At 60.7% G+C, this 25,438-nt stretch overlaps 1 protein-coding gene across 4 annotated transcripts in view; it reads right to left on the bottom strand.

The window, feature by feature from the left end:
* Positions 1 to 205: 205 nt before the first annotated feature.
* The window catches only part of Ncs1 (neuronal calcium sensor 1), a 33,475-nt gene continuing 8,242 nt past the window's right edge, over positions 206 to 25,438 (bottom strand). For 3 of the 4 annotated variants that reach the window (XM_048812889.1, XM_048812887.1, XM_048812890.1), the window contains exons 2-8: positions 22,154 to 22,178; positions 12,300 to 12,438; positions 11,844 to 11,922; positions 10,769 to 10,857; positions 10,478 to 10,555; positions 8,720 to 8,839; positions 206 to 3,190 (exon numbers count right to left, since the gene is read on the bottom strand). In XM_048812889.1, coding sequence (XP_048668846.1) covers positions 8,741 to 8,839; positions 10,478 to 10,555; positions 10,769 to 10,857; positions 11,844 to 11,922; positions 12,300 to 12,438; positions 22,154 to 22,178 — 509 coding nt within the window. In that variant the 3' untranslated portion in view covers positions 206 to 3,190; positions 8,720 to 8,740. Of the gene's footprint in view, positions 3,191 to 7,610; positions 7,853 to 8,719; positions 8,840 to 10,477; positions 10,556 to 10,768; positions 10,858 to 11,843; positions 11,923 to 12,299; positions 12,439 to 22,153; positions 22,179 to 25,438 lie in introns of those variants that run through there. The other variant, XM_048812888.1, reaches the window with a different exon arrangement.

Genomic DNA, 25,438 nt, shown 5'->3' on the forward strand with positions numbered 1-25,438 from the left:
GAGAGCGGAGGTGACTGGCCCAGAGTCCCGGAGGAAGCTGGTGACCGAGGCTGGGAGTAAGATGACCCTTCCCAGGGCCACTTCGAAGACCAAGGGAAAATGGGGACTTCTGGCTGGGAGGGGGGCCCTGGTCTGTCCCAGGGCTGGGGGCAGACAGAGCCTGGGCCTGAGGCCAAGATGCCAAGGCAGAAGATGGGACCAGCTGTTTATTCAACAAAAGCCTTTTATTCATTCAGAAATCAACCATTGGGTTTATTCTGCAGATATTAAAAAAAATAAAGAAAGAAAGGAGGGCAAAGCTTCCCATCAGTGTCTTAACTTGCTAGCCCCAGAGATGACCTAGCAGAGGGGCATCTGGGGGGCATGCTGCCAAAAACATGGGCCTGGGGACCCAGGGCCTCTGCAGTCACAGCCCCCTCCTAGCCTCCCTGCCTCCAGCCTCGGCTCCCCACCTGTTGGGCAGGTAGGAGCCCCCAGACGCCTTTGCGGCCCACCACCACGAGGAGGCGCTCCCACTCGTCCTGGAGCCCGTAAATGCTGACACTGGAGGAAGGTGGTGGCTTTGGACTTTGCAGCAGGGGGTTGGGAGGACTTTCTCTACAGAGACACCAGGGGTCCCTAAGCATCCTGCACCCTCTCCCCCAGAAAAGAGACAGTGCCCCTGAAGCCCAGGTGCTCCTGTCTAAGAAATCAGCTGTCCAACTGCAGAGCCTTTCAGGGAAGAAATGTCAACACACAGATGACACACACGTTTGCCTTGATGTTATTTTAAACGTCACCTGGTTAAATATTGGGAAATCGTGACATTCTCTAAGTCCCCGTCAACACAAAGTGGGGAGCAGACATGGAGAAAAAGGCTGGTGCTTGCCTCTGGCCCCTGCAGGGAGGCTCACGGAGGGACCAGGGCGTGGCCTCTGGGCTGCACCCAAAGAGAGCAGCAGCGGGTGGGGAGGGGCCTCAGGTGGGAACCGTCACTGGGAGAGGCCCTGGGGGCTGGGCCTAGGATTCAGAGGGTACCTCCACAGCTAGAGACCTGGTGACCGGAAGGGACAAAAGTCAGTTCCTGTTGGCAACCTAGAGCAAAAATGGCCAGCGTCCCATACCCTGCCAGGAAGGAGGGTGGCTCTTCTGTCAGCTGAGGGCTCTCAGGGCATGAGACAAAGGTGTGGCCAAGGCCTGGGCCCACGGGAACACGGGGCTGTGACCCTAAGAACTGCCCACCAGGACCAAAAGCCACACCCGTGGCTCCCAACCAGAAGATCAAGATAATGGGAGCAAGACCAGGTACCCAGAGGCTCAGTGGACGCCTATGGGAGGGGCCCTGGGCTGGCCCCGGACAATCCTCGGCCACAAGTCACTTGGCCCCTGTGTCTCCAGGAGAGGACACACAATTCCATCAGCCCCCCCATCAAAGGCCAGTCGAGTCTCCGGCAGAGGCAGGAGAAGAAACTACCCAGGAAAGGCCTCAGGCCCACCCTCTCCTCCCAAGTCCCCAAACCCACCCCTGCCCAAGGGTCCCCAGCCAGAGCCAGGCACTGCCGAGATTGGTGGTTAGGCCCAGTGGCCAAACAGGAAGTTGACCCACAGGCCTCCAGGAGGCCAGCCTTCAAAGTGGCCTCTGAAGGCTGACCACTGCCCTGTCCTGTGGGGGTCTGAGGGTGGGCCAGAGTGCAGCCCAAGGGTCTTCCCATGCAAGAGGGGGATCTCTGAAGGTGGATGAGCATGAAGCCAGCAGGAAAAGACACGTGGGCCTAGCAGGAGTGGGCATCGTCCTCTGGCTGGAGGCTGCCTTCTGAGGTTCATCTCGGGGAGACTCCAGCCTCCTGGGAGCCAGGTGGAAACCAAGGGCAATTCAGAGCAGAACCAGGGCCAGCCCTGCCCCTCTCCAGGAGGCAGAGCAGAAGCAGGAACCTCACCCCCCACACCTGAGCCGGGCTCTCCCCAGCCTGGAGGCTGCTCTTTCCAGAGCCCCCCCCCTTGGTGAGGACACGTGCCGGGGAGCGGGGCTGTCTCGAGGGTAGCCTGGGCCCCCGTACCCAGCATCTGAGCAAAGAGCAGGGCAGGGAAGAATGCCACGTGGTCTCCTGGAGAAGGAGGTGGGACAGCAGAATGGGGGAGACCCTGCTGGTCCACTCTCGGCCTCTGTGCCCGGCCCCTCTCCTGGTGGGATCCCACTCTTGGGACGAGGCTCTCCATTTTCCTGCTGCTGCCAACACACATACACACACACACAGATAGGGTTGGAAAGCCAAAAAATGTCCCCTGTTTGTCCTCAAAAAATCGCTAAGGACCCAGAGGGCGGAGGAGGGGTGGAGAGGCGCAGGGCTCGGGGACCAGCAGGAACCTCAGGGCTGAAGGAACAACCGTCCAGGAGCCGCTGAGGAATTTCCACCGTCCCCTGCTCCCAACACCAAGCACAGGATCTAAAAAAAGAAAACGGTTTTTTGGCTTCTGGGCCGCTGCAGGCCACCAGGCTCCCGGCGAGCGGGCAGGCGGGTGAGGGCGGCACGTGTGAACGGAGGCCCCGCGTCCCTGGGACTTGGGACCCGAGGCGGCAGCAGCAACAGTTACGACCAATAAATAAAGGATATCAGTTATATATGAATATTAAAAAAAAATCTCACTTTCCCCACGAAAAGCACAAGACTGTCATCACAGAAAATAGTCGTCATCCGAGGAGCCATCCTGGCCACACGGGCTCTTGCTGCTAAAGGACAGGACGAGGACGTGAAGCAGGCAGCCGCCAGCCCCGGCCACCTGCCGCGGAGGGACCAGGCGGAGGCAGAGTTCCCTGAGCCCAGGCCTTCTCCCCAGCGGTCAGTATCCTCTAGAACAGAAGGTAGTGGGGTTTTTTTTCCTTTTAAAATGTCCCTTTGAAATAAAAAAACAAAGCTCAGGCGCAGGAGACAGGGGGAGCCCGAGGCTGCCGCCCGCAGCGAGTCCTTGGTTTTGCAGAGGGCTAGAGGCTTCCGATCCGTTTTGTCATTTTTTGTTTTTTTTGGACAAGCAGAGGTTGTTGGCGATTGGAGCCGGTGGCTTCGGCAGGTGGGCGCAGGTAGGGGGCAAGGAGAGCCGGGGCCTCAAGTTCAAGGGTGGCCAGCTGCTCGGGCGCAGAGGAAGGTGGGGGGCACGGGGAGGAGTCGGGCTGGTGGCCTCGCGGCCCTGAAGGAGGAGACTGGTCCCCAGGCATCTGGAAGACACAGGAGGAGAGGCGGGTTACCGGTGGCAGAGGCTCAGCGGAGGGCAGGTGGCACTCTGGTGCCCTCTGACACACCCACTGGGCTCTTCAGGTGGGTCCCTGTAAATAAGTAAGAAGCTCAAGAAGCTCACCGCTGACCGTCTGTCAGAGCAAAGAGAAAAGGAAGAAGGGGCAGCCTAGGGCTCAGCTCAGTGGCCGATCAGGAGGCACCCATGGGCAGAGCAGCCTGGTGGCCAAGGCAGGGACCGCCGCTCGGCAGCACCGTCACTAGGAAGATGCAAGTCAAAACCCACACCCACCAGGAGCAGGGAGCGAGGGGGAGTGCTGGGGGAGGCAGAGGTCTGGCCACCGTGGGAAGAGTGTGTGAGGGCCAGCAGCCGACCCAGCAGACACCCGGAGAGCCAGGGCTTCCCAGAGAGCCAGCGCTGTGTCCACCAACAGATGTGGGATGAGTGACACGGGGCGGAGCCACACAAGGGACCCCGTGCGGCCACAAGGAGGACGGAAGCACGGGCCCCGCTGCCATGTGGACAAACCCTGAAAACACGCTGAGCAAAAGAAATCAGGCCACACCCACGTGTCACGTGACTCCTTTTACATGAACATACAGAACAGGTAAATCCAAAGGGACAGAGAGCAGCCTGTGTGTCCCGGGGACTTGGGGGCAGGGGAGGGGGGTGGGGACAAGGTGCCTATGGGGAATGCAGTGATGGGAATCTCAGGCCCAGCTAGAGGAGGCAACTGCAGAATGTGGCGAATGTGCTAAACGCCCCCAGATCTCACCTTCATCCCAGGGCTCGGGAGGCTGAGGCAGGAGGATCGAGAGTCCAGAGCCAGCCTCAGAGACTTAGCGAGGCCCTAAGCAACTCAGTGAGACCCTGTCTCTAATAAAATACAAAAAAGGGCTGGGGATGTGGCTCAGTGGTTGAGCACCCCGAGTTCAGTCCCTGGTGACTCTCATGGTACATGTCGCATGGCGTATGGTAAGTCTGTGACGGTCTGTGTCATCCACCACCTTCTCTGGGGCCGGATCTGCAGACGTGCTGAACCCCACGTCCCTGCTCCACCTGATGGACAGCTGTGGGCGGCTGGCCCACGGGGAGCCCACTTCCTGACTCGTGCAGGGAAGCCACTGTGGCCAGGTATAAAGGAAGGGGGGACACCGAAACTCATGGGAGGGGGAAGGGACAGAGCAGGAGTCCAGGGGAGAGTCTGTGTCCGCTCACTGGCCTCTGGCTGCCTGCAAGCCCTGGAGGTTCGGCCTCTGAAGGGCATGTCTCTGCCTCCGTGGCCTGCAGCTTTGCGACCTGCCTACTCTTCCCGCCACAGCTCAGGGCAGCTCAAGAGGCTTCGACTGGGAGGTGGCTCACGTCCCAGAGTGCCCAACAGTGGATTCACTGTGTCAGCTGGTGGAATAAACCACAGCATGAAGCTCATCCAACGCACCAAATCCACAAGCTCACGGCCGTGTGTTCTCATAGGACTTCACTGGCCACCCCCAGAGGATGTCAGAGAACAACGCTCATTCTGAAAAGTGATCAATAAAGAGAAAGAAGCAGGCACCCCCATCTCTCCTATCAAAATCCAGTCCCGGGCAAGCGGGTGGAGTGAGGGGAAGTCGCCCTGGGTAGGATTAATCCAGCTGGCAGTGAAGGAGGAAGCCAGCAGGGAGCCTGCCCTCTGCACCACTGAGCATAGAACAAGGCACTGTGGCATCCCTGGCCCGCCTCCTGGGGATGTGCACACCACCGCCCCGCACGGCTCGCACCAGCAATGGGCCACACTGGCTCCCAAGCCAGCCTGCCCACTCAGAGGAAGGGCAGGAGCAGTGGCACCACCAACAGCACCATGAGGGGCGGCAGCACACTCCGGATGGTGGGAAAGGCTACAGGGTGTTATCCACCAGGCGTCTACCTACAGCAGCAAGAAGGAACAGGGAACAGAGAACCCAGTGGGGTCAACTCAAGAGTCCGTCCGCTCTACCAACTGCCATGTGCGCACTCTCCAGACTCTGATTTCAGTAAGCAAAGTAAGAGGAAAACATCCATGAGATAACAGGAAGCTAGAATAGCAACTGGAGATTAGAAGATGTAAAAGAACATGGGCCACACGTGGGCCTCCAGGGTGCACCTGTCATCCCAGCCGCTCGTGAGGCTGAGGCAGGAGGATCACGAGTCTGAAAGTCAGCCTCGGCAACTTAACGAGGCCCTAAGCAACTTACAGAGTTGCCTAAACAAGTTTTAAAACACCACCTGTTTTAAAAATAAGAAATACAAGGGCTGGGGCTGTGACTCAGGGGTTAAGGATCCCTGGGTTCAATCCCTGGTTCCAAAAAAGAAAAAGAATATGGATTTTTTAAACAATCTTTGACTTTTACAAATACACTTTAGAACACTTAGAATATTTACATATGAAGTCTTGAATTTGCTCCAAAATAATCCAGTGTTGGGCAGGTGGACAGCGAGAGCAGGGAGATACCGTACAAGATCGACTGTGAACTGGTGATTCCAATTTGGGTGATGGGAACATAGAATCATATTATTCTCTCTACCAGTTTGTAAGACTATTCCCATAATAATAAAAAAAAAAAATAACCCCTCCCCAGAATTTCCAACAACCCAAGTGTCCTGTGCCACACAACTAATCAAAGTCTGGCCCAGTCATCAAATGGAATACTAAGCAGCTGCGACAATGGTGGGCTCTCCTTAAAAAAACAAAAACAAATCAACAACAACAAAAAAAATCAGAGGGCTGGGGTTACGGCTCAATGGTAAAGCACCTCCCTAGCACATGTGAGGCCTGGGATTCAATCCTCAGCACCACATAAAAATAATTAATTAATTAAAGGTATTACAACTAAAAAAAAAGAAAAAAACCAGAACCAGAATTGCCACATGATCCTGCAATCCCACCACTGGGTGTGCATCCAAAGGAAAGAAAATGGGCATCCGGAAGAGACCCCTGTGCTCCTGAATTTACTAGGGCACACTATGCATGGTGGCCAGGACCTGGAGTCCACCAAGGTGAGGTGCATGGACACAGTGGAATCGTGTTCAGCCACAAACCAAGAGGCTCTGTCATTTGCAGCATCGTGGATACAGGGCAGGATGTTATGTAAGGGAGGGAAGTCAGGAACAGGAAACAAACCCCACCTGGTCTTGCCCCTGTGTGGAAGCTGAAGGGTTGATCTCCTAAGCTGGGGGTGTGGTTCAGTGGTGAGCACTTGCCTGGCCTGTGCAAGGCCCTGGGGTCACATCCCCAGCCCCACAGAGGATTTTAAAAGTCGATCTCACAGAAGCAGAGAGGGAGCATAGAGGCTGGGAAGGTGTCAGGAGGGGGATGAAGAGGAGATGGCTGGGGTGGGTGCAGCTGGGTGGGAGGAACCATTTCTAAGGTTCCAGAGCACAGCAGGAGAACTCAGTGAACTCATTATATATCTAAAAGCAGCTGGTCAGGGGGACCGTGACTGTCCCCAACACAAAGAAATGACGGAGGCTCCAGGGGACAATGGGCCGATTTTGCCCTGACCTGATCACAGCAGGCTGGGACACAGACGGAAAGGTCACGGCGTACCCACAGGCACGTGCCATATTGTCAGATAAAATAAAAAACATGTTTAAAAGCCGACGTTCTCAGGCTGGAGACGCAGCCCAGGCTACAGCATGTGTCCCGCAGGTGTGAGGCCCTGGGTTCCGTCCCCAGAAGCACAAAAAATAAAATAAGATGATCTCAACAGTATTGAATGATGCAGAAAATAAGCGTGTTTCTGTTCCTGAATAAGCCAGTGACTTCCACGAAGCTGATTTACCTAGGAACAGTGACAGACCAGGAGCCGGGCACAGAGAGAAGTCACGGACACCACAGAATGCGGACTGCATGTAAGTGTAGAGCAGGCGGCCAGCAGAGCCGCGGGAGGGGGTGACACTGGGCAGAGCTGGAAACAGGTGGGTGGTGTCATGTGGGACCTTGTCACTCTGAAGGGCTTTGTCATGAAAACAGCATGACCTGGCGATTTGCAGAAGCAGCTGTGGAAAGCTAGACCAGGGCCAGAGCTCGCTGTAGGGCCCACGGCACAGTTTGTTTTTCTCACGGCACTAAGACCTGAGCCCAGGGTGTCTCACCACTGAGCCGCATCCCAAGCCCTTTTTAATTTTTTATTTTGAGACAGGGTCTCACTAAATTGGTGAGGCTGGCCTCAAACTTGCTATCCTCCTGCCTCAGCCTCCCAAGTAGCTGGGTTATCGGCCTGAGCCACCTTGCTCAGCGTTTCTAAAAAAGAAATCACACTACAAATTGATTTTAATTATATCTTCCTATGTGAGTTAGGAGTATTCCGTTTTGTAGCTGATTCTGTTTAAATGACTCTGGACACTAAAATGTTCCCCATGATCACATCTCCGTCACACAGGAGGGCTCTTTAGAATAAATTTTTAATTGAGGTTTCCTTTAAGCACATTTTCCAGTGTCTCTTTAATTAAAAAAGGATTTTTTGTGTACAGCAATAATAACAGAAGCTTCAGAATGGAGGAGGCCTCCTGACCTAAACACCAACAGATCAGATCTGTTAATGCACAAAAGGGCAGCCCCAGCTCGGCGGAGTCTGTTCTAAGAGGGCAAAGTGGCCTCCCATCCAGAGGCTCATCTGTGTGATTTCTTCACATTAACAGGAGATGTAGGAAAAAAATTATAAAATTCATTAGCATTGATGATTATTTCCAGTAAATACCTCCTTGCAAAAATCATAAAGAAGGGCTGGGCGCGGGGTGCCTGCCTGTAATCGCAGCTGCTCAGGAGGCGGAGGCAGGAGTTCAAAGCCAGCCTCAGCAACTTAGCGAGACCCTGTCTCTAATAAAATTCAAATGAGGGCTGAAGGAGACTTCCCACATGCATCTGCCACTAAAGTCTATCTAAAAAAGACCCAAAGCAGGGCTGGGGCTGGTGCTCAGTGGCAGAGCGCTTGCCTGGCCCGTGTGAGGCACTGGGTTGGATCCTCAGCACCACATAAAAATTAATTAATTAATTAATTAATTAAAGGTGAACGCATCTGAGCCACTGAGCCACTGGGCAGGACAGCCAGGAGCTGAGGCCTGCCCCTGCCCGCTCAGGGGGGGCGTGAGACCTCCTGGGCGGGCCTGGACTTCCAAGGTGTCTGCGAGCAGGAACACATATTTTCAGGCAAACCACTAAGTGTGGCAATATAAAAATGACTCGGGAGGCTGAGGCAGGAGGATCGCAAGTTCAAGGCCAGCCTGGGAAACTTGGGGAGACCCTTCTCAAAATAAAAAATAAAAAGGGCTGGGGCTCGGGGGTACAGCACCCCTCCGTTCAATCCAGGGTGCAAAAATAAACAAAATAAAACAAAAACAGAGGGGCCGGGGTTCTCGGGGCCCTGCCCTCCCAGCTCCCTCCGCCAGAACTTCCCACACTGCCCGACACCAAGCACCTGGGAGCCCGAACACTGAGCCCCGGCCAGGCCAGGCGGGTTGTCCCCCTGCCCGCCCGACCCGAGGCCCCACTCACCCCAGCGCGGGCCCCGCAGCACTATACCAGCCCGTCGTAGAGGGACAGCGCCTGCACAATGGACGGGTCGGCCTTGGACCCTTCCTGGAACTCCTGCAGCGTCAGCTTCCCGTCCGCGTTCTGTGAGGGACACAGGTGGCCAGGGTGGGCACAGCCCGCCCAGCCCCGGACCTGCCCACCGGCCCCGGACCCGCCCACCGGCCCGGGGAACTAGCCAAGGAGACCCTCGGAAGTGGAGAGGGACACAGGTGGCCAGGGTGGGAGTCACCCTCCAACAGACCCCGGCCCTCACTGGCTCGTGACCTGGGGCTTTGACCCACCCCCGGGGCCTGTTTCCTCTTCTGGGGAGGGGGCGGGAGACGTGTGGACAGCTCCTGTGCCTGGTGAACTGGAGGCCCCATCGGCCCTGTGCTTTGTATCATTTATACACAAATGTGCCAGTCGCGAGGGCAGGGCCCACGCGTTGCTCTGGGGCTACTTTTGGAAATGCGCTTAACCACACATTGACACTGGCCCACAGGAGGCCGAGAGGGCCCAGGAGCTCAGTGAGACACAAAGGAACCTGGATTCTCCTTGGGCTGGAGCCCCTTCCCCTGGAGCATGGCTCAAGGAGCCCAGGACACCACTGCACACCTGCTCACGCTGTGTCTGGCCTACCTAAGGGGACGGTGCCATGCTAACCTTTGACCATGAGAACACTGACCCAGGGTCGCCTACCCAGGGTCCCACAGCTGGTGCTGGGGACGTCAGGTGGACACCCCAGCAGGCTGCCTCCAGGGGCTGCACAGTTTCCCCAAACAGGGGAGGTGAGACAGGGGAGGAGAGCCTTGGCAAGAGACATCAGGGAGCCCCGGGGGCCGGTGCCTGGGGTTCCTCTACTGGAGGCCCCGACTGGGCTTCCTCACGACCATGATTTCAAATTTCCATTTAAATCAAAGTTATTTTAGTTAATAAAAACCAGTGTGGAGGGCTGAGGAGCAGCTCGGAGGTAGAAAGCATGCATGGCACACACCAGCCTGCTCGGGTCCCCAGACAGACAGAACGGACGGCGCCTCCCCTGGGCCGGGGGGGACTGGGCAGGCCGTGGGCAGGCGGGAAGGTCAGTCCTCCTTCTCGGACCTCTGGAGGAAAGGCGGCTGCCCCTGAGTGACAAAGCTGGAGCACCCCCACCAGAACCAGCAGGGCCTGGGACTCTGCCTGCAGCCTGCCCCCCACACGTCATGGCTGCCACTGTCACAGCTCAGAGACCACGGGGGTCGTCAGATGCCACATTTCTTCCTTTGAGGGGCTGAGGATGGACCCCTGGGCCCTGCACGGCTAGGCAGGCACCCCAGCCCGAGCTGCACCCAGCCCCGAGCTGCACCCCAGCCCAGGGCTGCCGCCACCCTTTACCATTTGATTTGTTGATAGCGAGCTCCCTTAACACAGTCACAGGCCCTCCTGGGACACTGTGTTCCCACACTACTAGCTCCCTCCCTTTCTGTCCTGTGGACTTTATGCACTTGAAGCTGTTGTTCTGAGGGGTCCATGGATTTCTCCAGAATGCCAGGGGGCCCGGGGCAAAAAATAAGTAGAGGTCAAGGACCTGGCTATGAAGCAGACTCGTTGAGCTCACTTGCCTGAAAGTCAGGACACAGTGGCTGCTCACAGAGGGCAGGGCGCCAGGCCGACCACCTGTCTGACCAGCCCCCAGGGGCTCAGTGTCCCCACTGCCGCCCACAGGCCCGCTCCACTCTCCCTGCGGAGGACCAGCCTCACCTTGTCCATCATGGCAAAGATGCGGTCCACCCTCTTCTCAGGGGTGTTCTCCTCCTCGGGCAGCTCCACCGTGTTCCCCTGCCACAGGACACAGCAGGGTGGGCCTGGGCTCTGGGCTGCGTCCAGCTGAGGTCCGCCCCTGTCTCGGCCTCCCATCCTCATCCCGCCTTCTGCCATCTGGCCGCCTCCCCCACCCCCACAAAGATGGCCCCAGCAGCCCAGCCAGCGGGCTGCCCCGGGGCCAGGCCCAGCCTCAGTGCCCTCCGGCCGCCCTCCCCAGCGGCCCCTCACCACCATCTGGTAGATGGCGTCCACGATGTCCAGCATCTCGTTCCTGGTGATGTAGCCATCGTTGTCCAGGTCGTAGAGCTTGAAGGCCCCTGCAACCAACCGCCCACTGTGACCCCGGCCAGGCCGCTGCTCCACGCCCCTCCTCGACACGGAGCCCAGGGGGGACGGCCGGCACTCATGGGCCCACTGCCGACACCAGGATGCACCCCTGCAGCTCAGGGTGAAATGAGTTAAAACAGGTGGACGGCCAGCGCGGGCTGCGGCTGGGGCCGGAGCAGTGTGTGAGGAGCGCAGTCCTGTACCTGGCCCGGGGTGTCTCATGGTGCCCCCCCGTCCCATCCCCCCCTCCTCTGGGTGTCTGCCCCCCCAGTGGTCAGCGTTAGCAAATAGGCAGGCAGGGAAGGGGGCTTTTGCGTGAATGAAATTCTTTTCTATGTCTAAAAAGGGGTGCTCCCGGCGCTGATGGGGACCGCGGGACCCAGTGCGCGAGTCCTGAGTCCCTTTGCTGCACTGCACGGTGGCCCATCTAAGGGCGTGCGGCCTGTCCCCCTCTCCGGGCCTCAACAGGAGGGGTTCCTGGACTCTAGACTGATGGCCCTGAGAGCAGGGACCTGTCTGTCCGGCCTGGTGGATTCTGACGTGTGGCCTTGGGTCTGCACTCGTTGAGTGATGGATGAATAAGTGAATGAGTGAAATCCGCAGGCAGAACCACGGCCAAGGGAGTCCCTGGACCCCGCCCCACACTGCCGGCTGTCCCAGGCCCATGCTTTCCTGGATGTCACCTGTGCTCTTGCCAGCCCCGTCCCACGGGCCCCCGTCCATTCCTCCTGCCTGGTCACCTCCAGGAACCCTCCTCTGGCCCAGAAGGGCAGATGTCAGTGCCGCTCCCTCAGCCCAGCGCAGACGGCCTGGCCCAGCTCAGTGGCCATATGAGGCCCACCTGCCCAGGGCCCGCTGCCCTGGCAGCTCCGGCCGGGCCACCATCTGGGTCACTACCGTGGTGTCTGGCGCCCCCATGTGGCGAGGGCCAGGGGCTGCCTCCCTCTATCCTGGGGGCAGGACGCATGGGACTTACACCGTAGCTTCTCGTCCAGTGTCCCCCTGGAGGTCACCGACAGCGCCTGGATAAACTCGGAGAACTCAATCCGCCCATCCTGAGGGGAGAAGGGGTGGCCTCAGTCAGCACCCGGACCTTGGAGGGTGGTACCGTGGCAGCAGCATCACCAGGGAGCATCCGGGGGACCAGATGCCCCAGACACCCTGCTGTGAGCACAGACCCTGCATTCATGTGCATCTACGTGTGTACACACGTGTGCATACACATCCATGCATGCGTGTGGGCATGAGGGTGTGCACATGCGTGTGCACATATTCATATTCGCCTATGTTTGCAAGTCCATGCATGAGTGAGTGTGTGTCCCTTCTTGGAAAGGGACCCTTTGCAGGGACAGTGGGGGGGGGTCTGGTGTGGGAGGAGCAGAGCCGGCTGCCCAGGGAGGGGGCACCTGGCCGCCAGCGATGCCCAGCTCACCTTGTTCTCATCAAAGACGTTGAAAACAAACGTGGCGAACTTGGTGGGGTCTCCGAACGGGAAGAACTGCTTGTAGATCTTCTGGAAGCCCGCCGCGTCCAGCTGCCCGCTGGGGCAGTCCTTGATGAAGCCCTTATACCTGGACAGCAGCGCGGCGGGAGAGGGCAAAAGGGACACCAGCTTCACCCACCCACACCAGCTCCTGCCCAGGACACAGGAAGGCCGGTGCCTGAGACGGTGCCCCACGGTCAGAGGAGCACAGACCTGACACCTCAGCTCACTCCCACCTCTGCCTCCCACAAGCTGTGTGGCCTTGGACAGGCGACCTCACCTCTCTGAGCCTTATCCACACAAGGCAGAAAAGAGTCAGCACAAGAACAACAGTGAACTGCACGCAGAGCCCTGGCCACGGCCCCCCACACAGGGCTATGAGGAGAGTCGCCCATAAGCCCCCAGGAATGGCACTTCTGCATAAAGGGCCTCCTGCCATCCCCTCGTCCCCCTTCCCCTCCTATACCACAGGGCCACCATATGGGGTGGGCAGCCGGCTCCCCATGCACAGCCCTCCCCAGCCTCTTCTCCCAGGAAGTTGAGTGAGTAGGCCCTGGAGCAGCCCCAGGGGACCCTGGCTTGTCCCAGTGCCCAGCATGGGACCCCCCCACCCCAGACACCCAGGCCACTAGGATGTGGTGTGGCAGTCCAAGCCCCAGTGTAGGTCTCTGCTGTGCAACCAGGGACAGATGTCTGACCTCTCTGAGGCTCACGCCCATCTTGTTGGAATCAGGTGAAGAGGTACCTGGACCCCCAGGGCCCACCTTTAAAAACATCCCTGCCTGATCCCCAGCACCGCAGGGAGAAAAGCCACCAGTGTGACCTGCAGTCTAAGAACTTAAACGTGTCTTGTGTTAAACTGATTTATGAATTGGCTCCCGGGTCGCTCAGCACCCCCAGGTGGGACACGTGCCGTCTGAGGACAAGTCATCCCACCGCAGGAAGTCAGAGGGACGCGGTCGGCACCAGCTCTGACCTCCACCCGGTCTGCCATCTGTGAGTCCCCACGGCCCAGACCGGAGCTGAGGGGGATGGACGGTGACTTCTGACCAGGGCCAGTGCTCAGAGGAACCAGATGGCTGACCCGCGGTCCCACCGAGACCGGCGTGAGGCTCCACTCGCCTGCCACCCGCGAAGCAGAGGATCCTGGGAGCAGTGTGAGCCTCCTGTGACGCTGTGTGGGGCGCCCGGGATGGAGGAGGCCTAAGGAGAAGCCAGGGTCCCCTCCCTGCTGACCAGCCTCTAAGGGGCCAGGATCGACGCTGGACACCCAGGGCCTGGGAGGACAGCCGGGCACCTGGCGGTGGGAGCCTGGGGTTCTGAGGCCTGAGAATGGCGGTCAGGTGTCCAGGGAGGCGGGACCCTTGTTCCAGGCACGCCTGCTGGGGCCAGGGCAGGTGGAGAGCGTGCGGCACCTCCTTCTGGGAGCTGGACTGGAGCAGGCACGCGGCTGTCCCAGCAGTGGCCGCACACCATGAGGCTCCCCGTGGGCTGAGCCTCTGGGCCTCTCCCTGCCCTCCCCCTCAGGCCCTCAGGATGGCAAGTCTGGGCACGGTCACCATGGGCCTCTGTCACCGCCCATGATGGCAGCCCAGTGCGAGGCTCCGTGCTGAGCCCTGAAGACGGTTCCTCATGCAAACCCCGCGGCTCACGGCTGTCGGTCCAGTGATCCCACTGGACAGAGGAAGGCACTGAGCTCAGATAAGTCGGCCCGGGCCTCACAGCCCAAGTCTAGCCGTCAGTGCTTCTCCTGTCCCCCGCTGCCCGTCAGCCTCTGACGCAGCCTCAATTCAATGGGATGTCCAGGCCCACCTGGAAGCCCTGCGTCTCGTCCCGCGGGGCCCTTGGAGTCTGCCGGCCCCTGCCAGCCCAGGGGCTGCTCACAGCCAAGCCCCCAGGAAGCACAGCAGGGCAGAGTCCGTGTCACTGATACCAAAGCCTGGCTTTGAGCCCTTCCGGTCACAGGAGGGACAGACTGGCCCCCAGCTCCTTCCCTTGGTGCTCTCTCCCAGCTCCCTTCCGGGGACAGGAGGCAGACAGTTTACAAGCAAGAGGCCACCACCCCAGGCCCCAAGCCACGAGGGGTCCCTGGGCAGGGGAGGGACGTGCCTGGTGCAGGACCTAATGACCCATCAGAGACGGCCTCTCCCGTGAGGGCTGCCATCCCTCTGTTCTTCCTGCCCTTCTAACTCGATCCCCAAAGCTCATTAAAAACAGCAAGATGCAATGAAAGGAGCCCAGAGGCGGCCCCCTGCCACGGCTCAGCGGGCTGGGCAGGGCCGGGGGCAGCTGCAGGGGCCAGTTGTGGGCACCATCCCGGTGGGAGCCTCCAAAGCCTGTCTGTCACACCGACAGAGGCTCCACAGGGCCCACCCCATGAGCAGGGGTCCCCAAAGCCCACCCTCAAGAGGCAGTGCCCACAGAGGGTGGCCAGCCCACGGCTCCAGCTTGCCCTGGCCACCCTGACCGCCGGCCTCTCTGAGCCCCTCCCCCACGCAGCCTTGACCTGCGCCCTCTTCAGCAGGCCCTGCCCTGGGCGAGATTCCTGCCAGGCCAGCGGACGGCTGACCAAGCTCCTTGCTGTCCCCCTGCTTGGCGGGGGACGAGGCGGCCCCCCACCTCCTGGTCACCCCTCATCCGTGAACCTCTCGGGGGCTCTGATGCCCCGTCTCTCCCCTGCTGGGACAGGCTCCACACTGCCCAGGTCCTGCCAGGAGGTCCCTGGGCACAAAGCCTCATGATAACTCCCTGGACCCCCGCCACTCCCCAGGTGCCAGGAGATGCGTCCTGCAGGAAGTGGGCCGCAGGGTCCCCTGCTCCCCTGGTCCAGCACCAGCCCGCTGGACCACACTCCATCACATCTGCCTCCAGGCGATGGCCTCCAGTTCAATGCCCCGTCCCTGACATGGGGGCACCCCAATGCTCCACTCATAGCCTGGTGCGTAACACGGGCCCAGCAAGTGTCTGCCTGGTAAGCTGAACAGATGAATACAGGGAAAGAGAGGGCAAGAGTTAGGTGTCCTGCTGCTCTGTCCTGAGCCCAGTGGAACTGATCCTCAAGAAACCCTAGCCAGAATCTAAGAGCCCTGTGAGGATGGTTAGAAGACTACTTCTGGGTGTTGATGCGGCTCTGGGGACCCAGAGAGGGGGAGAGACTGGCCCAAGGTCACACAGCAAGTTAGCAGCAGAACCAGGGCTCAGACTCAGGGCTCCTGCCTCCCAGCCTCCCCACCTCATGGCACACCCCCCCCCCACTTGCAAGCCAGGCTGTACCGCCCCCAGGGAAATGCAAGGGGAAAGCAGCTGCTACCCAAATATTATGTAACCCATTGTTCGTCCTCCGAAGGTGGAGGAGGTATCTGCCTCGGCTGCAGCAGAGCCGGGGAGACTGAGCTTCCCGGCCACCCTGGTTGCCCCGGGCCTCGGATTCGCCTCAGATGGCCAGGCTCTGAAGCCAGACTTCCTGCAGGTCTAACCTGGGGTACAGCCCCTCCCCACAGTGGGCACCCCGGGACTGGGGACCAAGCCCAGGAACCTGTCCCAGGATGGCTGGGACGTGACTGAACCAGCCCCACCCGCCCCAGGTCAGGTCCCGGCAGGTCCCAGCCTCCTCCCTCTCCGGTGAAGCCGCCAGCCATCTGCCGGGTGCCTGGGCACGCGGGCCTGTGCCCTGGGCCTGGCCCTCACCTGCCGTGTTGTGGGAGGGACCCTGCACAAACCCCTTCCCCACAACCCGGCGGCCCTGTGGGGAAGTGACTGGTCAGCCCTGGGCAGGGTTCCCGCCGTAGGCGCCTGACGCTGGGCAGCTCTGGGCACTAGAGACGGCAGGCGCCACCTCCTCCAGTGACTGCCACCCTGTCCCCAGACCTTGCCAAACACACCCTGGGGCAGCATCACTGGGTTTACAGCCACTGGACTGGGGGACCCCCAGCTGGCAGGGATCTGCCGCAGAAGTGCCCGCGGGTCACACAGTCCGCACTAGGAGTCGCAGCTCCTGCCAGGCTCCGGTTCAGGCAGGATTTTGACACATGATCCCAACAAGCCCCAGGGGAAGGGGTCAGTGATGGCCGCCTTACAGACTGGGTGCCCTCCGGGCTCAGGGTCCCGGGACTTCTGCCCGGCCCACCCCTTCCTCCGCTCCGCCTGTGGTGTGGCTGTGCCCTGAAGGCCGGAGCTCCGCCTGCACCCCAAGGCAGGCGCCATTTCGGTTCACCCCCGACCCTCTGGGGAGCTGGCCTGCGGCAGGTTCCGGGTTGGTGTGGAGTCCAGTCCCCGGCTGGCCAGTGGGGTGGCTGCAGGGGGCCAGCCTCCAGATGGAGCGGGGATGGGAGAGAGAGGCCAGGTCTGCCACGGCCTGTGGGCTCCTCTGTAGCCAGAGTCCCCCGTGGGGACAAGGCCCCAGGGGTCTGCCTTCCTCACACCTCGGGCTGGACTCTGGACCCCAGGGGGAGGGACGGGAGTCCTCACATCACTGGCGCAGGTCAGCCCAGCAGAGGGGCAGGGATGACGGACATGGCACGGGTCAGGATGTCGGCTGGGATCTCCAGGCTCAGCCCCCGAGTCTCGGGCACCCGAGGGTGGAAGACCCTGGGTTCCACCGCGCCAGGGCCGGGAGTGCCGAGGGGCCTCTTCCTCATCGTCACTGTCACTGTCACAGCAGCTCATTCCTGTGCTGCCCGTTTCACAGGCTGCATCAGCCTGAAGGACTCCGAGGCGTCAGAGAGGAGTTTCTTTATATTTTTTTAACTGAAGAACAGCTCTGACCTCTGAAGCAAACCGCTCCGTCCTGGCTCGCCCTTGACCTTGTGCGACCCTGGGCAGGCAACTTTCTCTCTGAGCCTCAGTGACCCGGTCTGTGAGGTGGGGACCAAGCCAGTACCTGCCTTGAGGGCCTGCGGGAGCCTGGACAGTGGGGAGCCCAACTGCCCCCACAAAGGGGGGCCCGACCTCTCCACAGCACCAGAGGGGCCAGGGCAGCAGGAGCCTGCACACCCCAGAGGCCCTTCCTAATACCCAACCTCCTGGTTCAGGTCACTGCCCCGGATGCTGGGCGCCGGCCCCTGGCCACCCCATGATCGCCTGCAGCAGGTGCCCAGAGGCCTCTTCTCACCCCACCTTCTGCAAGGACGGGGCTGGACTCTCTGGGGGCCAGAGAGATAAATAACCATCACAACCAGGGCCGTGGCCTCCCAGATCCTTCCCCGTCGCCTTTTCAAAAGCCTCCCCTCGGACGGAGCTCCAGGAGGGGCCCCAAGCGCTCGGGTAAGGAGGACCCTCCTCCCGGCCCTCCCTCCAGGACTTCAGGTCTGTGGGCTTCCTAGAGCCAAAGCCTGCAGCCCCGAGCCCTCAGCCCAGGCCATGAGGAGGAAGGACACACAGAGCTGTGACTGGGCCGGGTCTCTGCCCTCCGAGCCCCAGCCTCTGTAACACACCACTCCTGGGACTCGCCACGAGGCACTAAACCCAGCACAGTGCTGCCACGGGGGAGCACGGGGACGTTGGGGGAGCTGCCCCCTCCCCCCGGGGTGCGTGGGACGGTCCAGCTGGCTCTGCGGGCGGCTGCAGGATCCCTCCTGCTTCACCCTCTGTTTTTGTTACAACATGATGGGATATTTGTTTTTTGTAAAAATAATAAAACAAGATAATTTGGAAAATAGAAGAAGGAAAAAAGCATCCGTGATCCAGCCACCAACGCCGGCCACCAATGCGGCCACCAACGCCGGCCCAGCCCCCGCCTTCCTCGCTCCCGGCTCCCTTTGCCTCCTGCAGTTTTCCTCCATGGAACTGGGTGTGCCCTGCTGTCATGAGGGCATTCTTGTGGCTTCCCAGGTGACAATGATGTCCATGTCACCTTCCGGGGCCTGGGGCCTGCTGCTGCCTCTTACTCCACAGCCCACTGTGGCTCCTGATCTCTCAGGGTGCAGAGCAGGGCTCTCGGGAGTGGGGACCAGAGGGCGGGAAGCCAGGGGTCCGGGCACCCAGGGGCCATGTCCCCATGCTGGTGCCCAGGGCCGGCAGGGCCGAGGCCACGGGGGTCCCCAGGGGCTCGAGCCAGGGGAGGATGCCCACCTGGCCTGGCCTGGCATCGCTCTTCTGGGACCTGGGGCCGGACTAGCCCCAGGGCCTGAGTTCAAATCTAGGCTGCATCTGCACTGGCTGCACACAGGGTCAGGTGACGAGATCACACCACAGCCCTGAATAGCAGCCCTAAAGTCAGCAGGGAACAAGACAGGCCAACTCTGCAGAGGTGACGAATGAGCCATGCAGAGGAAAGGAACAGCGGCCGGAAGAGCAAGGAAGGAGGTCCTGAGGCTGGGGGGCTTGACCAGGGTGAGGGACAGCAAGGGCGGCCATGCTGGTGAGCCGGGAGAGGGCGAGGCCAGAGAGCACGTGAGCCCTGAGGCCTGGCGGGAGCCCAGGCCCGTGCCAGGTGCAGTGGGAGGTCCCAAAGGGGCTTCGAGCAAGAGAGCCAGCCACCCACCCACCCAAAGCTCTCCCTGTGTGCGTGGAGAAGGGGCCACAGGAGCCCCACTGCAGACCAGTGGCCGGGACCAGGGCGGGAAAGAAGGAGCGGGGCAGACCAGACCTGTTCTTGAGGAGGCAGACGGGTGGGGATTCAGTTCAGGAGGAGCCGCAGGTCACAGGGTCACGGGGTCGGAAGGGGCAGGAGGGGAGGCCAGCAAGGCAGGGGAGAGGGAAGCAGGCCACCACCTGCCTGCAGCTCTGCTCTCCCCCGGCGCGCTCCACCCCTGCCCTGGCCTACACTCCTGGTGGCCCGGCCAGCTGGGTTCAGGAACACCAGTTTCTCCTACGGGAGGATTCCCCGGCTGTGAAAGGGTCCTCTGACACGCCTGGGCGCTGGGGATGCAGGGACATTTCCATTTGCCTTCTGTGCAAAGAACAGGACAGTGTGGGCCCAGGAGCCAGCCTTTACCCAGCAGGCCTGGTTACAACTCAGGTGAACAAGCAGGCCTTAGGTCAGTCCAGGGAGGTGAACCGGTCCCTTCTGTGTAGCAACGACAATTCCATCAGCTGCACAGAGCACCGAGGAGACTGATCCGGAACACCGGGATCTGGGATCCATTGTCAATGCCAGCCACGGGCACAGGAGGGGAGGGTGAGGCCTGAGTGCCCCTGTTTAACCATCCTGGTCTCCCCTTTTTCTATTTCTAGAGGTGGCCTTTCTAGAAACAGGAGGGGGAGGGCTGGCCTAGGAGGGCAGGAAAGGGCTGGTTCAGCTATCTCTACCCTGGAGGCTCCACCAAAGTGAACCGAAGCCTACTTATTTGACGTCCACGGAACTTTCTGGTACTTTCTTTCTTTAGAGCTTGCTAGGGAAGGTGTCACACAGTGAGGAGCAGGTGTCTGACCCTGCCTCACGGCCATGTGCTCCCCCAGGTAGTGGCCCGAATGCTGGCAGCTGGCAGCCGGCAGCGCCTGCCTGGACCCTGCCCTCAGGCCCCGACCCCGGCCTGTCACCCTGCTCAGGCTGAGATGCTGCTGCTTTGTGCTGATGTGTCTGTCCAGGGTTGGGGCTTGGTCTGTGTCACCCTGCGTCTGGGACAGGCCCCGGGCAGCTCTGCTCCACCAACGCTTGGCGAGTGAATGGGAGCGACCTCCCCTGGCCCACCTGGGCCTCGGCTCCCCATCAACACGGTGAGGAGGGGTCCCCCCAGCGCTGCTAAGATGGGGGCAGCAGCTGCTCAGCACACCACGGGGACGCGCTCGCCAGGCGCCCTCCCAACGTCCCCCACCAAGTAGAGCATCTGCTCTTGACGCCGTCCGCCAAGCCCGACTCCCACTCCCGCCTTCCGACGGGGACACTGAGGACCCAGGAAGCTCAGCCCAGGTGTGGGCAAGTCAGAGCGCGGCCAGCTGCCCGGCTCCGAGCCCCCACCCTGGCCACCTGCCTCTCCTGGGCAGCCAGGGGAGCACCTGGGAGCTCAGGGGGCCCTCGGTGTCCTCATCCCCGAGAGGCAGATGGGACCTTCTCCTCCAGGGGACTGCGAGGGGAAACAAGTGGGGCTGCCTTGAGTGCCCCCTGTCACCCACGGGTGCTGAGGAAGTGCCCGTCTCTCGAGGACAGGCCTTGCCCTCTTCCTGCCCTGGAAGGAAGGTCTAGGAACCCTTCTCCCACCGGAGGGCCACGTCACGGCTGTCTCCTAATGGCCACCCAGGACCCTAACCCGGCCCCCCGCCCGGCCCCCAGAGGATGGGGGCCGCCCGTGGTTCAGGAGACCTGTGCAGCCTCCCTCCCTCAGCGGGGCCAGAGCCAGGTCCTGGGGTCCTGCTGCCCACCGTCATGGCAGCCCTGCCACCCCCAGGCGCAGGCAAGGGACTCCCTGTGAGCCTCCCTTTCCTTGTCTGCCACGTGGAGGTGACAGGCCACGTCACACTTGGGAATGTGCTCCCAAAGCACCGAGGGGGGTGCCTTTGGAGGCTGAGCATCCACTGTGGCCAGGCCCTGAGGACACAGTGAAGGACAGGCAAAGGTGACCAGCCTTGAGCTGGGGGACGCAGACAGGGGCAGAAACATTTAACCACTGTCACAGGCCATCACAGAGAAGCATGGGTCAGTGGGGGTCAGAGAGACCCTAACCCAGCTAGAGGCCAGGGAGGGTGCGGGAAGGAGGCTGAGGGGGAGCTGGAGCCAGGAGGGGGCCCACGCGGGGGAGCGGCAGGGACAGAGCGAGGGGACGCAAGGAACGTCACCAGGTCAGGCTGGCAGAGGGCAGGGTGGCACGCGCCTGGGCAGCCAGCAGGCTGGACCCCACGGGGCCACTCGGCACATAACCACGCTCAGTGTCCGGCCTCCTAGGGTCTGGCTGCCCCGGCCCCTCTGACCGCCGGCGGGAAGGCAAGAGCATGTCCAGAGGGGAGTCCAGGGGGGCTTCCTGGAGGAGGGTCCTAGGCTGCACCTTGGAGGAGGAGCCCAGGAAGGGAGCACCCAGGGATAGAGACCTAGAAGCAGGAATGTTCTGGAACGCCCACCTGGGGAAGTCGGGAAGTGGGAAACGAGGTCAGTCCTGGGATAGAGCTGGGTGGCTGCTCACTCTCCTCCCGCTGCTGGCTCGGCCAGCTCAGCCTCCCATCACTGCCCACCTGGCCAGGGTCCCCTGCAGAGGTCAGCAGAGCCCGCAGGACATGGCTCTGCACCTTCTACAGTGTGAACTCGGGCATGGGGGTGTCAGAGGTGGCCCGGGAGGAGCCAGGGAGGCCTCCCTCCAAGCTGTTCCCCCATCAGGGCTCATCTTAGAGCGGGAGCCCCGTCCTCCCCCTATCGCACAGTGACCGACAGCATCACCCAGGCCAGGCACCCTCCACCATTACAGACCTCACTGACCCCTCCCTGCAAAACCTTCCATTTGCTCCAGGACAAGCGACCTCAGAATCCGTCTTAACACACACTCTAGGCAAGCCACCGCGGGCTGACCAGAGCTGGCGCCCAGAGGAAATCTACCCGCCACGCCCGACCTACACCCAGCCATTGTGAGCAGACTCACCTGAGCCCCTAGGAGGGAAGAGACCTGTCAAGGCCACACAGCATTTAATGACAAAGCTGGGCCCGGCCTTGTCATCCTAACCCCTCCCTAGGGTCTAGTGGGCCTGGGGGTGCCCCAGGCCCTAACTGCCAGCACCCCACCCAAACCAGTTAGCTGAGACCGCACCGAGCCAGGGACAGGGCTGGTGTGTGGATGGGCATGCTCCGAGGCCCCTGCATGCTGTCCTGGGCACCGGGACTCTGTCCCCATCAGCACAAAGCCCCCGTCCCCACCCCTGAGTTTGGGTAAACGGCTACTCACCACTGCTGCACTTCCTTCTCGGTGACTGCAAGAGAAAACAGAAAAGTGGCCGTTAGCTCAGGTGACCCCGCACATGCAGGTGCTCACTGGGGCCACCCTTCTGTCCACCCCACCTGCAGCCTCCCTGTCCGCTCAGGGCACCGACCTGCTCTGAACAAGAAGAGGTGACGAGTACTGGGCAGGGGACAGCGCTGGCCCCTCCTCCCAATGCTCACTGTGCTGCTGCTGTTGCTGCTGTGAGCCCCAGAAATACCCGGGGACGCCGCGGTCACTTCTCCAGGAAGCCAACGTTCAAGCACATTCTTTCCCATCTCTCTGTCCCCAGGGACAATCAGGGAGGGTGGCTGTCCAACCTGGCTGCCCTGCCTGCCTGTGGGGACCTGGCCAGGTGGGGGGCCACTCTCAGCAGGAGGGCTAGCTCCCTCCCTGCCACCCCCCAGGCCCTTGGTGGACAGTCCGGGTTCTTCCACTGGCAAGATGTGGTCATTGCATGAATCCAAAGCTGGAAGGAGCCACAGAAACTGCTGACCCTGGAGCCAGCCCGAATGGTCACTGTACTGACCATGAAACAGCCAAACAAGGGGTTTTCTGAAAAGTACTGAACCTGTCAAGCTGGAACCAAACCCAGGTTCTCTCTCAAGTCACTGAACAAGCACCTCAAGCCCCTCTCCTTGCCCATGTGACATGGGAGAGCTCCCGAGCACCCTGTGCCTCGGTTTCCTCATTTGCAGGCACGATGGCAGCGGTACCTGCCACACGGCGCTGGCCCAGGACCCCATCCTATCAGGTGCAGAAGTGCCTGGGTCCCCAGGTGTGGGGCGGAGAGCTCCCATGAGCTCACGGGCGGCAGGCAGAGAAGGAGTGAGCAGATGCACAGAAGGCGCACAGGTGGAGCCAGGCGGGCCCGGAGCTGTCCCTGCCCACATAGGCCGGGGGAGGTCACTTCACGAAAACTGCTCAGACAGCCACCAAACACCAAGCGCCCACTGTGACCAGGCCTGCGCCCAGGGCGGCCCTGCCCCAGCCTTAGGGAAGATAGCATTGGCCTTCCCCAGCTCCAAGTGGGGACACGGAGGCCCACAAGGCCAGGAAGAGGGTCCAAACTCAGGTGTGGGACTCAGAACCCGCATCAGACCCCAGCGTGCACCGAGAGCCTCCCATCCGCTCCTGAGCCCAGATCAGACCCTGGGATGAGAACCGCCCCGGGGCCACCGTGGTGGTGCAGGCCTGTAATCTCAGTGGCTCGGGAGGCTGAGGCAGGAAGATCACAAGTTCAAAGCCAGCCTCAGCAATGGCGAGACACTAAGCACCTCAGTGAGACCCTGTCTCTAAATAAAATGCAAAATAGGGCTGGGGATGTGGCTCAGTGGCGGAGTGCCCCTGGGTTCAATCCCTGGCACCAAAGAGAGAGAGAGAGCGCGGGAGAGCGAGTGCGCGCCAGGCCATGATGGAGATGCGGCTCTCCTGGAAGCCCAGACCTGGCATGAAGAATGCAACTTCCCTGAGACAATTCTGGCAGAGGTACAGGGTGAGGGGTTAGGCCTGGGGGTAGAGAGGGAAGGTGTCCCTGGTCTTACCCAGGACAGGCTGCCCTAGACCTACCCCCTACAGGAATCTGGGGACACAGGTGGCCCACTACTACACAGCCAAGAGCTCAGGGCCACCAGCTCTGGAGCCCGGCCAGTGAACCCACGTCCAAACCAAGCCCAGAACTCACCAGCTGTGCGACCCTGGGGAAACTGCCTCCCGTCTGAAGCTCGGTTTCCTCATCTGCACGTGGGCACGTTGGGAAGGTTGGATTAGAAAGCACCAGAATCCCACAGCGAGGTGGGACCCATCTCCCCCCGGGAGGAGACAGAGTTCTGGGGGTCAGCCTGCCTGTCAGAGGGCACCTGAGTCACCTGCCAGGAGAGGCAGGCCAGGATGATGCTTCCAGGCCCAGAATGAATGGCCAGTAGGGTCCCCAACCCCACCCCGAGTCAGCCAAGGAGCTGCCGGACCCCGTGTGACCTAAGCAAGGGCCTGAATGGCAGGTCCACTGTGGACCCCAGGTGGGCCTCATAGGGCCAGAGAGCTACTCCCCGGGATCCCCCAGCTCAGAAGTCCCACCAACCTCAGAAGTCTCTGGCAGCCTTTCCCCCAGGGCCACTGTCCCTCCAGCCTCCCCTGCTCTTCCTCACCCATCAAGCCACCCAGCGGCTGGCTGCACCCCCTTGGACTGTCCCCCACACAGAACACTGGGTGATCAGCAGGTGGCCAAGCCCCGGGGACATGAGCTGGCCGGGGAGATGCGCCCTATGCACACTTTGAGCAACTAATTAGCCTTCAGGAGACAGTTGAGGCTTCCAGTGTCCCCTGGCCCCATGCCACGGCCAGCAATCCCAGCAGCTTCACGTCTGGGGCCTTGGAGGACCTTGGAGGGCAACAGATAGGGACCTCTCTGGGGCGTAGCCACCCACCCCAGCCCTGCAGAGGCCAAGCAGGCCTGCATCCAACCCAGGCCTCTGCCCACCAGCCACCACCCCACCCCAAGGGGACGTGAGAAACATGGCCAAGGCCCTGCCACAAGGTGGTCCGCAGTCCCCGCCATTCCGACACCCCCTTTGAGATTCCTCTTAAATGGCTGGGTGCTCACCTGTAATCCCACGGAGGCTGAGGCAGGAGGATTGAGGGTTCAAAGCCAGCCTCAGCAACTTAGCAAGGCCCTAAGCAACTCGTGAGACCCTTTCTCTAAATAAAAAACAAAGGGGGCTGGGGATGTGTTTGAGTACCCCTGAGTTCAATCCCTGGCACCAAAAACAAAAGATCCCTCCCTGTCCCCCAGTGTGGATCCTCTCCAGATTTTTCTGGAAATCATCCCTCTTAGTTTTTACTCAATTGCTTGATCTCGCTTCTGCCTAAGCAATCATATCTCTAAAATCACCAGTGACTTGGGCCATTTATTCTCTAATACACAGTGAAGATGTCACTGCTGAAAAGAGCAGAGTGGCCGGCCACCCTGGGCCGTCCGTCCTCCGTGCGCTGGAAGGACATGTCCTCCACTGAGTTCTCCTGCCAAAACGGTTTACCTGAGTCTAATCCTGAGGACAGATGACAAAGCCAGAATGTGGGACATTCAACAGGGCAACTGGCCAGGACCCTTCAATCAGCCACTGCCATGAAAGGCAACGTGGGCCAGAGGAATGTTCCAGAAAAGACCAAGCCAAGGAGGCAACCAGGGGGCCCTGCCGATGCCCGGTGGGGCCTGGGACCCGGAGGGAATGGAGGCTGGTGGAGGTGGGGAGG

This window comes from Marmota marmota, unplaced genomic scaffold (genome assembly GCF_001458135.2).
Source record: "Marmota marmota marmota unplaced genomic scaffold, marMar, whole genome shotgun sequence".
Lineage (NCBI taxonomy): Eukaryota > Metazoa > Chordata > Mammalia > Rodentia > Sciuridae > Marmota > Marmota marmota.